The sequence below is a fragment of the Rhinoraja longicauda genome, chromosome 37, assembly GCF_053455715.1.
Source record: "Rhinoraja longicauda isolate Sanriku21f chromosome 37, sRhiLon1.1, whole genome shotgun sequence".
Classification (NCBI taxonomy): Eukaryota; Metazoa; Chordata; class Chondrichthyes; order Rajiformes; family Arhynchobatidae; genus Rhinoraja; species Rhinoraja longicauda.
The window spans coordinates 18,360,161-18,375,637 of record NC_135989.1 but is presented as its reverse complement, the minus strand read 5'-3'; the positions used below and the strand labels follow the sequence as shown (position 1 = coordinate 18,375,637).

At 52.9% G+C, this 15,477-nt stretch overlaps 1 protein-coding gene across 3 annotated transcripts; it reads left to right on the top strand.

The window, feature by feature from the left end:
* Positions 1–545: 545 nt before the first annotated feature.
* Positions 546–15,327, top strand: LOC144610488 (AP-1 complex subunit mu-2). Of its 3 annotated transcripts, none has more exons than XM_078429226.1 (12): positions 546–617; positions 3,715–3,871; positions 5,242–5,309; positions 6,238–6,368; positions 6,923–7,070; positions 8,127–8,253; positions 9,560–9,702; positions 10,587–10,658; positions 12,325–12,483; positions 13,336–13,461; positions 14,202–14,277; positions 14,971–15,327. In XM_078429226.1, the coding sequence occupies exons 1-12, from the start codon at positions 576–578 to the stop codon at positions 14,991–14,993; spliced, it is 1,272 nt and encodes a 423-aa protein (XP_078285352.1). In that variant the 5' UTR covers positions 546–575; the 3' UTR covers positions 14,994–15,327. The 3 variants fall into 3 exon arrangements, with proteins under 3 accessions (XP_078285352.1, XP_078285351.1, XP_078285350.1); XM_078429225.1 differs by having other exon boundaries at positions 559–617; positions 9,563–9,702; XM_078429224.1 differs by having other exon boundaries at positions 559–617; positions 6,923–7,136.
* Positions 15,328–15,477: the final 150 nt, after the last annotated feature.

Below are 15,477 nucleotides of genomic sequence, written 5' to 3'. Positions count from 1 at the left end.
CAGAACCAGGGGTCACAGTTTAAGAATAAGGGGTAGGCCATTTAGGACTGAGACGAGGAAAAACTTTTTCACCCAGAGAGTTGTGAATCTGTGGAATTCTCTGCCACAGAAGGCAGTGGAGGCCAATTCTCTGAATGCATTCAAGAGAGAGCTAGATAGAGCTCTTAAGGATAGCGGAGTCAGGGGGTATGGGGAGAAGGCAGGAATGGGGTACCGATTGAGATACAGGCCCTTTGACCCCCCCCCCCCCCACACCACACCCACACCACACACCCCCCCCCACACCACACCCCCCCACACACCACACACACCCCCATACCACACACCCCCATACCACACACCCCCATACCACCACCCCCCACACCACACAACCCCACCCCACACTCTCCACCCAACCCCCCTCCTTTTGCTCGTGTTCAGTTGCTGTCGGCGGACATTAATGGCGTTGGGCGTCGCCTTTAAGGGGCGGGCGGGGTTACCTGCGCCAGGTGACGTGCCTCACCTGGGCGGTGACGTGCCTCACCTGGGCGGTGACGTGCCTCACCTGGGCGGTGAAGGCGGAAGTGCTGCTGGACATGTCAGCCTCGGCCGTCTTCATCCTTGACCTGAAGGGCAAGGTAGGTCTAGGGGGGTCGCTCCACACCGCACCGCCCCTCTCCTCTCCCACGTTGGCCCCCGGGTCTGGGCCCGGAGCCCCAGGTAGCCCACGGCCCGAGCCCCCCTGTCCCCGCTCTACCTGCTCCGGCCCGGCCCGGCCCGGCCGCGCCAGGGCGGGACTTCCCTTGGACCAGGTCCAGATCTAGGTCCAGATCCAGAGTCAGGGGCAGCAGAGCCGCCGGCTCCTCAAGAAGGGTCTCGACCCGAAACCTCACCCATTCCTTCTCTCCACAGATGCTGCCAACACTTTGTGTCTACCTTCTGTGACCTGTATCTGCCACGGCTTTAAAGGCAGCGCGGATTAAACGCGGTGCTAATTGATTTTGCTAAGCACAATTTAACATTAGTCGTCCATCGGGGGGGGGGGGGGTAATCATGACCTGGGTGACTCCAGTTTGCTGGGTTGAATGTCCACCCTCAGTGTGGGTTGGATCAGTGCTGGTGGGCAAGGGTGGAATTGGTGGGCCGAAGGGCCTGTTGGTTCCATGTTGTGTGACTCCATGTGCAGGAAAGCTGACATGTGGTCTTCCTTGGGCCTCGGCTGGAGATGGGTGGACCATTGCCCCTCCACGTGGAGGAAGTATTGGGGGTCTCGAGGCAGGAACTGGTGGGTCTGAACCCCAACCTGAGCACAAGAATGTGGATAACAGGGACAGGAGAGCAAAATGGGGGCATGAGACAGCTTGTTCAGAGAAGATTAATAAAAATACAAAGAGATTTTATAAGTAATTTCATGAATGAATGAATACTTTATTGACAAGTCACACTGATATTTCTTTGTTTTGCATACCCAAGGTATGCCACATGAGGGGCAGTGGCTAAGTTGCAGGGAAAAAGAGTAACTTGGGAGAGACATCAAGCCCCCCCCAGTGACCATGGTGGACATCAATGGAGCCACAGGAGATGGACTTTGTTACTAAATTCTCATTTGGCTTTAATCTAAAAACAGTGGAATGTTGCCAGGACTAGAGGGTGTGAGCTACAGGGAGAGATTGAGTAGGCTGGGACTCTGTTCCTTGGAGCGCTGGAGGATGAGGGGTGATCTTATGGAGGTGTATAAGATCATGAAGGGATTAGATCGGGTAGATGCACAGAGTCTCTTGCCCAGAGTAGGTGAATTGAGGACCAGAGGGCATAGGTTTAAGGTGAGAGGGGAAAAGGTTTAATAGGAATCCAAGGGGTAACTTTTCCACACAGAGGGTGTTGGGATTATGGAACGAGCTGCCGGAGGAGATAGTTGAGGCTGGGATTATCCCAGCATTTAAGAAACAGACAGGTACATGGATAGGACAGGTTTGGAGGGATATGGGCCAAACACAGGTGGGATTAGTGTAGCTGGGACATGTTGGCCGGTGTGGGCAAGTTGGGAAGAAGGGCCAGTTTCCACACTGTATCACTCTATGACTCTGTGACTAGTTTTGTGCCTACAGACATTTCCAAATCTGCCCTCTGCATATCCCACAATGCATTTGGAGCGACAGTCACTTCAGTTTTGAAATAAATAATTGGTAAAATTATTACAATTATAAAATCAATCTGTAGGTGTTGGAGTCATACAGTGTGGAAACGGGCCCTTCGTCCAACATGCCCAATCTACACTAGTCCCACCTGCCTACGTTTGGCACATATCCCTCTAAACCTGTCCTATCCATGTACCCATCTGTTTCTTGGGATAGTGCCAGCCTCAACTACCTCCTCTGGCAGCTTGTTCCATGCACTATCACCCTCTGAGATGAAGAAACACATGCCGAGTTCTGTTCCCACAGTCTTACTCTGACATCGAGAATCAGGTCCTGGCTGTTGATACAAAACATTTTCATCTCATTGTATTTTGATTCATTTTCTGTAAACACCTTTGTTAAAGGCACTGGAGATGGTGGTGCTGGTAAACACCAAGAAACAAAGGAAAGCAAAGGACATCCTTTCTGCATGTTCCCAGAGTTTAGTTTGGAGATACAGTGTGGAAACAGGACCTCCGGCCAACTATCTCCACGCTGACCTGCAATCACTCGTTCACACCATTTCCACATTCTCCTATTATCTCATCCACTCCCTGCACATTAGGGGCAATTTACAGAGGCTCAATTAACCTACAAACTGCACGTCTTTGGGAAGTGGGAGGAAACCGGAGCACCCGGAGAAAACCCACGTGGTCACAGGGAGAACATGCAAACTCCATACAGACAGCACCTGTAGTAAGGGTCGAGCCCAGGTCACTGGCGTTGTAAGGCAGTGGCTCCACCGTGACACCCACTTGGTTCTGAGCTGAACCAGACTGAGGTATAACACAACAGTGCACCAGCCAGTGTATTCGCAGCAAGTCCATACACACGCAGTGATGACCGGTCATCTGTGGTACTGACCCTGACTCAGTGATAAATACTGGCCGGGGCCCTGGGCAGTTCTTCCCTCCTCTCTGTCTGCAGAACTACGGGACACCTTGCAGCACTGGGCCTGTGGAGGGATATGGGCCTAATGCAGGCAGGTGGGCCTAGTGTAAATGGGACATGTTGGCCCGTGTGGGCAAGTTGGGCTGAAGGGCCTGTTTCCACTCTGTCAGATTCTATGACTCCATGAACTCGCTAGAGTTTAGAAGGATGAGGGGGGACCTCTTTGAAACTTACCGAGTAGTGAAAGGCTTGGATAGAGTGGGTGTGGAGAGGATGTTTTCACTGGCGGGAGAGTCTAGGAGCAGGTGTCACAGCTTCAGAATTAAAGGACATCTTTAGAAAGGAGATGAGGAGGAATTCCTTTAGTCAGTAGGTGATGAGTCTGTGGAATTCATTGCCACGAAAGGCTGGAGGCCAAGTGGATAATTTTAGGCTGCAGATTGATAGATTCTTGATTAACAAGGGTGTCAGGGGTTAAGGGGAGAAGGCAGGAGAATGGCGTTGAGACGGAAAGACAGATCAGCCATGATCGAATGGTGGAGTAGACTCAGTGGGCTGAATGGCCTAATTCTGTTCCTCTAACCTGTGAGCTTATTCCTCCTGAACGAGAGAGAGAGAGTGTGGAGGCACTAACACAGTCTCCTTGTCTTGCATCTACCTGACACAGCTGCTCATCTGTCGGAACTACAAGGGAGATGTGAACATGTCGGAGATTGAGCACTTCATCCCCATCCTGACACAGAGAGAAGATGAAGGAGATGTCTCTCCACTCCTGACGCATGGAAAGGTCCACTTCCTGTGGATCAAACACAGCAACCTCTACTGTATCCTTTAATGCAGTCAATGACACCTGAGAGCATCTCCACACAATGCACAACACTGCTCCAACGTTCAGCACCATGGTGTAGTTCAGGGATGCAGCGTGGATACAAGGCCTTCAGCCCACCAAGTCCGCACCGAACAGCGATCACCACACACTTAACGCTATCCTACACGCACTAGGGACAATTGTATATTCCTACCAAACCAATTAACCCATAAACGTGTACGTCTTTGGAGTGTGGGATGAAACTGGAGATCAGAGAAAATCCATGCGGTCACGGGGAGAACGTGCAAACTCCGTACAGACAGCACCCGTAATTGGGATTGAAAATGGGTCTCTGGCGCTGTGAAGCAGCAACTCTACCGCTGCACCACTGTGCTGCCCACTGTTTGTTGACCAATTAGCTTTAAAGATTCAATAAAGGCAGCACCTTGGAACATGAGAAGCAGGGGGTGGGAGGGGGAGATACAGGAACATTGTTTCATGAAAATGGCAATGTAGGTGGACAGGGTGGTGAAGATATTTGGCACGTTTGCCTTCATCAGTCAGTGCATTGAGTACAAGAGTTGGGAGGCCATGTTGCAGATGTACAAGGCATTGGTGAGGCCACACGTGGAGTACTGTGCACTGTTCTGGTCTCCCTGCCGAAGGAAGGGTGTCTAAACTGGAAATGTGCAAGAGCAATTTAAGACATTTAATCTGGAACTGGAGGGTTTGAGTTATAAAGAAAGGCTGGATAGGCAGCGACTTTCTACCCAGGAGCCGAGGGTGGCCCAAGAGGGATATAAATCATGAGGGGCGTAAATAAAGTGAACAGCACCGTATCTAGTCCCAGGGTAGGGGAGTCTAAAATTAGAGTGCACAGATTTAAGGTGAGAACGAAGGGTTTTAATAGGAACCTGGGGGACAATACTTTCACACAGAGGGTGGTGCGTATATGGAACAAGTTGTCAGAGAGAGTTGTAGAGGTGGGTACAATTACAATGTTTAAAGCATTTGGAAAGGTTCATTACAAGAAAATGTTTAGCAGGCCAGGCACATGCAAGTGGGACCTGTGTTCAGCAACTTTGTTGGCATGGACAAGATGGGCCGAAGGGCCTGTTTCCATGCTGCACACCTCCGTGACTCTGAAGCAGCAGTCTATCCCCTGCACAGTCTGCAACTTTGGAGATGAGCTCAGTTTTCTCGGGACATTGAACTGGTAACTCACCTTCAACTGGATTTATAATTGTTGTCCTGTCAGCCAAACAATCCAGGCAGAAGCAAGAGGACACTGAGGAGTTTTACCACGGAGGTAAAATGATCAATTCCACAGCATCAGGGAGTTTGTGACACAGTTGAATGATTTTCTTTCCTTAACTCAGAGTTCAGTGGTTGCAATGACCAAGAAAAATGCCAATGCCTCTCTTGTGTACGTCTTCCTGTATAAACTCATCCAGGTAATGTTGTGGTTCCCTGATCCTCTAAATTAAGACAGGCGACACGGAGAATTCTTCGAGAAGTTAAAAGCCTTTATTTGCAAACAACGGCTGGAACAATCAGGAAGCCAACCACCTGACTGCCCACTTAGTACACCGGGCAGTCTATGTTTATAGGATTATTCCAAACCTTATCTTCTTTACATTACTTCATACCCACACTCCTTTCTTCAGTCATTCATTTCTTTGCAGTCACCCATCTGTCCCGTCACCATTAAATCCCATTCAGTAATATATCCTTATCTCAATGCTCACATCCCTTCATACTTCACCCCCCTTATTTCCTGCTAGTCCATCCCTCACATCCATCCATCACCCCAAGGCCTATGTCTTTCCTTATCTGCCACCATTATCTTTCATCCAAATGTAACAAGGTTACAGACAGTTGCAATGCACTAAAGTATAAAGAATGCCTGCGCTGTTAAATTTAAATGGCTAATAATGATTACAGCAGTTGCAATGTAACAAACTAATATACAAAATACAACAGTAAAAGCTCCCACTTTAACTGTGAAGCTTGGTTAGTTCTGCTTTGTCCCTACTCCTTTCACAATTCTGGAGACCCCACCCCAAACACTGGGGTCTCCAAACACTGGAGACCCTACCTCAATCACCACACATAGAGAGGACACAGGACTGTGTCCACTCTGACCAAAGAAATTCCTCCTCATCTCCTTCCTAAAGGAATGTCCTTTAATTCTAAGTGACCTCTGGTCCTACACTCTCCCAGTAGTGGAAACATCTCCTCCACATCCACTGTACCAGGCCTTTCACTATTGGGTAAGCTGGTTGTTGGAACATGCAGTGTAGAGGTTGTGTACACAGTGGACATTGTGGGGTGCTGTTCGTTCCATCGTTCCCCGGAGCCTCATGCCTGCCATCCCTCCAGGTCTTCACCGAATACTTCAAGGAGCTGGAGGAGGAGAGCATCAGGGACAACTTTGTGGTCGTCTATGAGCTGCTGGACGAAGTGATGGACTTTGGCTTCCCACAGACGACCGACAGTAAAATCCTGCAAGAGTGAGTGGAGCGGTCAGTGTGGCGCGGGCGGCGTGGAGCGGTCAGTGTGGAGCGGTCCGTGCGGAGCGGTCAGCGCGGAGCGGTCAGTGCGGAGCGGGCAGCGTGGAGCGGTCCGTGCGGAGCGGTCCGTGCGGAGCGGTCCGTGCGGAGCGGTCAGTGTGGAGCGGTCAGTGCGGAGCGGTCAGTGCGGAGCGGTCAGTGCGGCGTGGAGCGGTCAGTGTGGAGCGGTCAGTGCGGAGCGGTCAGTGCGGAGCGGTCAGTGTGGAGCGGGCGGCGTGGAGCGGTCAGTGTGGAGCGGTCAGCGTGGAGCGGTCAGTGTGGCGCGGGCGGCGTGGAGCGGTCAGTGTGGAGCGGTCAGTGTGGAGCGGTCAGGCCACCGGCCCAACACTGGGTACATGCGGGATGCACGTGGGGTTACACACAGGGTACACATCACACATGAGATACACACGAGATACACATGGGATACACACCACACATGGAACCCGTGTGTGGTCAGTGGGGTGGCCGTAGCCGTGTGCGTGCGGTCAGAGCTGACACTGCCACCCCCACAGGTACATCACGCAGCAGAGCCAGAAGCTGGAGGTTGCGGCCCCTCGGCCCCCGCCAACCGTCACCAACGCCGTGTCCTGGAGGTCAGAGGGCATCAAGTACAAGAAGAACGAGGTCTTCATCGACGTCATCGAAGCGGTCAACGTGTTGGTGAGTGGGGGGGGTCACCATGGGGAGGGGTCACCGTGGGGGGGGTCACCGTGGGGGGGGGTCACCGTGGGAGGGGGGGTCACCGTGGGAGGGGGGGTCACCGTGGGGGGGCGGTGACGATCACTTTGGGGGGCTCACAGTTGGGGACTCGCGGTGATGAGGGTCTCCTGGTAGGGAGGGGGTTGATGATCGCGGTGGGGGCTCAGTGGGTTGGGGGGCGAGGGGAGGGGTTTGTGTCTTGGGGGAGGGGCTGTATCTTGGCCGGGGGCTGTTACAGGGTCTGGGGGGAGGGGGAGGGGTCCAGGGGGTGGGGGGGAGGCTGTGTTTGGGATTGGGGAGTGGTTGTGGGTGGGGAGGGCCGTTGTGGGTGTGCCGGGCCGGTGTGGGCGGGGAGGGCCGTTGTGGGTGGGGAGGGCCGTTGTGGGCGGGGCAGGGCCGTTGTGGGCGGGGCATGGTGTGTGGGGAGGGCCGTTGTGGGCGGGGAGGGCCGTTGTTAGCGGGGGAGGGCCGTTGTTGGTGGGCCGGGCCGTCGTGGGTGGGGGAGGGCCGTTGTGGGCGGGGATGGGCCGTTGTGGGCGGGGATGGGCCGTTGTGGGCGGGGGAGGGCCATGGTGGGCGGGGCCGGGCCGTCGTGGGTGGGGGAGGGCCGTCGTGGGCGGGGGAGGGCCGTCGTGGGCGGGGGAGGGCCGTCGTGGGCGGGGGAGGGCCTTCGTGGGCGGGGGAGGGCCGTCGTGGGCGGGGGAGGGCCGTCGTGGGCGGGGGAGGGCCGTCGTGGGTGGGGGAGGGCCGTCGTGGGTGGGGGAGGGCCGTCGTGGGCGGGGGAGGGCCGTCGTGGGTGGGGGAGGGCCGTCGTGGGTGGGGGAGGGCCGTTGTGGGCGGGGGAGGGCCGTTGTGGGCGGGGGAGGGCCGTTGTGGGTGGGCTGGGTCATCGTGGGTGTTGTGAGGGGCAGCTAGGCATGGAGTGACCCACCCCACACCTGCTCTCCCGTGCTGACTGCTCTCTCTGCCCTGTGCCATTGTCCAGTGGGTCAGCTCATTCCTCCTGTCCATACGCAGGTGAACGCCAATGGGAATGTGCTGCAGAGTGAGATCGTGGGCAGTGTGAAGCTGAGGGTCTTCCTGTCCGGGATGCCCGAGCTCCGTCTTGGCCTCAACGACAAGGTCCTCTTCGAATTGACCGGCAGTAAGTAGTGGCCGCGACCCACTGGTCAAACACAGTCTGCCCAGTACCCTGGCCACTGACCGCATCACACCCAGGGACACCAAACTGTCCAGTCTTCCTGCTCCATCTGGACAATTGTCTACGTCAGAAATCTCGTGAAAGTTGTATTTAAAATATTCAAAATGGAAGCAGATTTTAAAGAGAATTTCGCTTTGTCCAGAACTTAAAATAGTTAAAAAAATATCTTCCATGAGAATGTTTTTGCTTTTTGGAGCTGCTGTGATGTGCTGCCAAAATGCTGATCATCTATTAAGGCCAGGGATTGTTTTAAATTACTTGTGTAACAAGCACGTCATATCTTCACATCTCTTGTTTCCCTTTCCCCTGACTCTCAGTCTGAAGAAGGGTCTCAGCCTGAAACGTCACCTAAACCTTCTCTCCAGAGATGCTGCCTGTCCCGCTGAGTTACTCCAGCATTTTGTGTCTACCTCCAATATCCGACCTACATAAACCAGTGAGCAGGTAATCAGTTACCTACTGATTACCTGTCTGGTAATGGGCGTGCTGTGCTGTCCATAGAGTGGTGCTTGATGCCAAGCCTTATAGCAGGGACCACACTTTAGTTCAGTTCAGTTCAGTGGAGAGTGGACACTTCCAACGCACCTGAGTGAGACTTAAAGATAGAAAGAAAGCTCAAAGAAAAATTGTTATCCTAAATGGAAGACTTGAGCAGAAAACCCTTCTTTGAAACAGCAGGAGGTGCTACCTTGTAGGAATTGGTTTAGGAATTGCTAAAGTCCATCCCCAGATCTGAATTCCACACCACTGCTGCCAACAGCCTCCCTGGGAGGGAATGATAGACCAGCCATGATCAAATAGCAGAGCAGACTCGATGGGCCGAATGGCCTAATTCTGCTCCTATGTTTTATGGTATGGATTCCATGGCAGAGGCCGATACTAAACCATTAACCAAGTGAAGGGGAGGCATGGTGGTGCAGTGGTAGAGTTGCTGCCTTACAGCGACCTGGGTTCAATCCCGACCACGGGTGCTGTCTGTGCGGAGTTTGCACGTTCTCCCCGTGCCCGCGTGGGTTTTCTCCGGGTGCTCCGGTTTCATCCCACATCAAAAAGATGTGCAGGTTTGTAGGTTAATTGTCTTCGGTAAAATTGGAAATTGTTCCTCGTGTGTGTAGGGTAGTGTTAATGTGTGGGGATTGCTAGTCGGCGTTGACTCGGCGGGCCGAAGGGCCTGTTTCTGCGCTGTATCTCTAAACTAAACCCGGTCTGTCTAAGCCACAACAACAGCTCGAGTTTTGTTTTAATCCAGGAGGTAAAAATAAATCGGTGGAACTGGAGGATGTGAAGTTCCACCAGTGTGTGAGACTCTCTCGGTTTGAAAACGACAGAACCATCTCCTTCATCCCGCCAGACGGTGACTGTGAGCTCATGTCATACCGCCTCAACATCCATGTGAGTAGGGGACGTTTGGGGGAACTTCGCACTGCTTTGTTTTCAGAAACTTTTCCAGAGGAGAGGAAGAAGAATCCTCAGAGCAGCGCATGTTCTTGGTGCCAACACCTGCTGTCCTGGTCCAGGTGAATGTTGATGGGGAGGGAGGAAGATGCACCGAAAGCTGGAGCTAACTATTCCTCACAAACCTAATGGTCGGAACATTGAATTGTCCGATTGTAGGTGACCTCTAACAACCTCCCCTTGTCCAGTGGGATGGGACAGGGCTGAGGGTACTGAGAACATAAACAATACAAGGCTGTGTTTGGTACTCCATCTAGAATGATACAGTGTGGAAACAGGCCTTTTGGCCCAACCTACCCACACCGGCCAACATGTTCCAGCTACACTAGTCCCACCTGCCTGCATTTAGCCCATATCCCTCCAAACCTGTCCTATCCATGTACCTGTCTAAATGTCTAAAATATAACCTGACAATCCAGCTGGCCTTCTCAGAATCAGGAGAGTGTCCCAGATGTTGTGAATGATATAATGATATCACAAAATGCTGGAGTAACTCAGCAGGTCAGGCAGCATCTCCGGAGAGAAGGAATGGGTGACGTTTCAGGTCGAGACCTTTCTTCAGACTGATAATGATATAATGAATAAGTTTATTGGCCAAGTATGTGCATATACAAGGAATGTGCCTCGGTGCTCCGCTCACAAATGACAACACAAACATACAGTCAACAATTAAGAATAAAGCATAAACACATCAAAACAATAAATATACAACATTACGGTCTAAACATGTGGGTGAAAATAAACCAGAGCAAAAAAGAGACTACAGACTTTGGTTATTGAGTGGAATTTGCAGCTGGTTGAAAGTCTTCTCTTGTTTCCAGGTGAAGCCTCTGATTTGGATTGAATCGGTGATTGAAAAATTCTCACACAGCCGGGTTGAATATATGATCAAGGTCAGTCCCACTGTGGAACACAAGGCTCTGATTCTACACTCTGCTCCTTGTTCCTTTGAAGGGACCGTGGTTAGTTTAGCTCTGAGTCCACTGCTGTTACATTAACCCACTGCTTGCCATTCTCAAACTCTTTGCTTCTGTCCCATCAGCTCCAAACCACTTAGGGTGGCCTGGTGGCGCAGCGGTAGAGTTGCTGCCTCACAGCGCCAGAGACCCGGGTTCAATCCTGACTACGGGTACTGTCTGTACAGAGTTAGCACATTCTCCCCGTGACCTGCATGGGTTTTCTCCGGGTGCTCCGGTTTCCACCTACACTCCAAAGACGTGCGGGTTTGTAGGTTAATTGGCTTCGGTAAAATTGTAACTTGTACCGAGTGTGGACAGTGTTAGTGTGCAGGGATCGCTGGTCAGTGCGGACTCGGTGGGCCGAAGGGCCTGTTTCCGCGCTGTATCTCTGTAAGCCAATTAACCAACAAACCTGTACGTCTTTAGAGTGTGGGAGGAAACCGGAGCACCCAGAGAAAACCCACGCGATCATGGGGAGAACGTACAAACTCTGTACAGACAGCACCCAGAGCCAGGATCGAACCCGGGTCTCTGGCGCCATGAGGCAGCAGCTCTACGATGCCTCACCATGTTTGGAGATTGAGCCCAACACATGGATGGCTTTACCAGCGGTTGAGTGATGAAGGGGACAATGAAGTTGGACGTGGACCTGAGGCCTGGGAGCGGTCGAGATAAACCAGTTCTGGCTGCCCACTGGTCATTGTTCCCAGACCCCATCGCAGCCTGGAGAGGGGACGATGGGAGAACCTCAGTGGGACTGTCCTGCCCTGACCCTCCTGAGGCACCAGGGCACTTGGACCACCAGTGGTCATAAGGTCATTAGGGATAGAAGTAGATTAGGCCGTTCTGTCCATCGAGTCCACCCCGCCATTCTATCTTTCCCTGATTTATCTCTCCCTCCTAACCCCATTCTCCTGCCTTCTCCCCGTAACCCCAGACACCCGTTCTAATCAAGAATCTATCTATTACCGCCTTAAAAATATCCACTGACTTGGTCTCCACAGCCGTCTGTGGCAAAGACTGCCACAGATTCACCACCCTCTGACTAAAGAAATTCCTCCTCATCTTCCTAAAGGAATGTCCTTTAATTGTGAGGCTGTGCCCTCTGGTCCTGGACTCTCCCACTAGTGGAACCATCATCCCGGTGAAGGTCTCCAGGTGTGGACAGGCAGGGGGAGGTTCATGGTGAGGGTCTCCAGGTGTGGACAGGTAGGGGGAGGTTCATGGTGAGGGTCTCCAGGTGTGGACAGGCAGGGGACAGGGGGAGGTTCATGGTGAGGGTCTCCAGGTGTGGACAGGCAGGGGCAGGGGGAGGTTCATGGTGAGGGTCTCCAGGTGTGGACAGGCAGGGGGAGGTTCATGGTGAGGGTCTCCAGGTGTGGACAGGCAGGGGGACAGGGGGAGGTTCATGGTGAGGGTCTCCAGGTGTGGACAGGCAGGGGGACAGGGGGAGGTTCATGGTGAGGGTCTCCAGGTGTGGACAGGCAGGGGGACAGGGGGAGGTTCATTGTGAGGGTCTCCAGGTGTGGACAGGCAGGGGGACAGGGGAGGTTTGTGGTCATGGGGCAGGAGTTAACGAGCCGTGTTCCATGTCCAAAAGGCCAAGAGTCAGTTCAAGAAGCAGTCGGTGGCCAACAACGTGGACATCATCATCCCCGTGCCCAGCGATGCCGACTCTCCCAAGTTCAAGACCAGCGTGGGCAGTGCCAAGTGGGTGCCAGAGAATAGCACCGTGGTGTGGACCATCAAATCCCTGCCAGTGAGTGCCAGCTCTTTGTTCCTTTGCTGCAGCTGAACAGGTCCCGGTGGGGCAGCAAACCTCCTCCGCTGGTGATCACAGGATGTGTTGCTGTTAGTTGGTTTGGTATAAATGTAAAATTGGGCCTAGCGTATGTGGGATGTGCACATGTTCCATCAGTTTAATTGTGGGCACAAAATGCTGGAGTAACTCAATGGGACTCGACCCGAAACGTCACCCATTCCTTCTCTCCAGAGATGCTGCCTGCCCCTATGCCTGAGTTACTCCAGCGTTTTGTGTCTATCTCCGGTGTAAACCAGCATCTGCAGTTTCTTCCTGCTTGATTAGTGCGGGTGTCAGGAGTTATGGGGAGAAGGCAGGAGAATGGGGTCAGGAGAGAGAGAGAGAGATAGAGCAGCCATGGTTGAATGGCGGAGTAGACTTGATGGGCCGAATGGCGTAATCCTGCTTCTATCACTTATGACCTACACAGTTTAAGTGTGGGACCTGTTAGTGCGATTAATTAATGAAATGAAAGAATTATCAGGAGAATATGTGGAGATGTGACGGGGTTACTGTAGAAACAGGAGTGTCTGATCAGCAGGTGTGTGTGGTACTTTGCTCATCACCAGTTCTCCGTCAGCTGAAGAGTGCATTGGCACGGCACAGCGGCTGCAAGTCTAAGTTGTGGAGGATAAGTAGGAGTACGCATGAAGATTGGAGAGAGGTGAAGGATATGGGGCAGTGGGGATAGAAACTACTGGTTTCGGAATTTCAGTTTGTTCACCATAATGTTATAGAAATGTTTCTTTGTTTTAATCTCTCTTCCCCCCCCCCCCCGTCTCTCTCTGCCTTCCTCTCACTCTCCCAAAGGGCGGGAAGGAATATTTGATGCGTGCTCACTTTGGCCTGCCGAGCGTGGAGAACGAAAACAGTGAGGGCAGGCCCCCGATCACCGTCAAATTCGAGATCCCCTACTTCACTGTGTCGGGAGTCCAGGTTAGTGGCCGTGTGAGCACTGGTGGAGGTGGTGACACAGTGTGGGATCGCAACGGAACACAGTCACACAGAGTAACTCAGTGTAGCACAGTGTACCAGTGTAGCACAGTGCACCAGTGTAGCACAGTGTACCAGTGCAGCACAGTGCACCAGTGTAGCACAGTGTACCAGTGCAGCACAGTGCACCAGTGTAGCACAGTGCAGCACAGTGTACCAGTGTAGCACAGTGTAGCACAGTGCAGCACAGTGTACCAGTGCAGCACCGTGTACCAGTGCAGCACAGTGTACCAGTGTAGCACAGTGCACCAGTGTAGCACAGTGTACCAGTGCAGCACAGTGTACCAGTGTAGCACAGTGTACCATTGTAGCAGTGTACCAGTGCAGCACAGTGCACCAGTGTAGCACAGTGCACCAGTGTAGCACAGTGTACCAGTGTAGCACAGTGCACCAGTGTAGCACAGTGTACCATTGTAGCAGTGTACCAGTGTAGCACAGTGTACCAGTGTAGCACAGTGCACCAGTGCAGCACAGTGCACCAGTGTAGCACAGTGTAGCAGAGCACACCAGTGTAGCACAGTGCGCCAGTGCAGCACAGTGCACCGGTGCAGCACCGTGTACCGGTGCAACACAGTGTACCAGTGTAGCACAGTGCAGTGTAACAGTGTGGGATCACAAATGTTTGTAGTGTAACGCAGTAATGCAGTGTGGGGATCACAGTCTTTGATGTTTACCTGTTACAGGTGCGGTACATGAAGATTATTGAGAAGAGTGGTTACCAGGCACTGCCCTGGGTCAGATACATCACCCAGAGTGGAGGTCAGTGTGGCCACAGCCATGTGTTGTGGAGAGAATGTTCCACGCCTTGTCTGCCTGTGTCTACACAGAGCGGCGATGTACAGCACCTCACAGAACAGAGGGGTAGTGCCGCCTGGTCCACATCTCCTCCCACTGACTCTCTGTTGCCGCTGCCCCCGATCCCTAACCCCCTCACCGATCATCCCAGCCCGCCCCTCCCCGGCCCCTCAACCCCACGCCGACCCCTCCCTCCCCGGCCCCTCAACCCCACGCCGACCCCTCCCTCACCTCTCACCCCGACCTCTCACCCCTCACCCCGACCTCTCACCCCCCACCCCGACCTCTCACCCCACACCCCGACCCCTCACCCCGACCCCTCACCCCACACCCTGACCACGACCCCCCCATCCTCACCCCCACCCTCACCCCGACCCCTCCCTCCCGACCCCTAACCCCCTCACCCCGACCCCTCCCTCCCGACCCCTAACCCCCTCACCCACCTCCCACCCCGACCCCTCCCTCCCCGACCGCTAACCCCCTCACCCCCCACCCTGACCCCACTCTCCCCAATAGGTAACGCCCCTCTCTAATTATTACCAATAATTTAATAAAACAAGTCCTACTCTGATCACAACCTGGTTCGGCGGTTTGAATGAATGAATGTTGAAACTTGTTAGAAAAAATTCTCTCTTAATTCTGTGTCTTATTTTTCAGATTACCAACTGCGGACACATTAAACACCCTGGCGAATGGGAAACATTCTCCACGTTTTTCCTTCTTCCATTTGTTTTAATCGGATGCTTATTACTGTTGCAGCAAGTGCCTTAAATATCTTGTTAACTTTTATTCTGTTAAGATGACCCTAAAATAATTAAAGATGTCTCTCTACGGTCACAGAGTCCATTGTGATACAGACCTCACAAATACACCTTGGGAGGGAAGATATTTCAGAAGACTGGGATTTAACATGGTTTGGACAAGCTTTTGGTTTGTGGAGCTAAGAGGGACCTTCTGGCCTTCTCTGCTTTGGAATTGGACCCTGCCTGATTGGTGTTGTCGCTGTACAATTTGTGCCTGCCCTTCCTTGCCTTGTCTTCATCAAGGTCTGTGAAACGCCAAAGGATTCCCAGAATCCACAGCCTTTCTGAGAGAGATTTGCACTTCATTCTGACTGGACCAACACTGACTCAGATCACCCAGAACTAGAACGGGTCAGGCAGC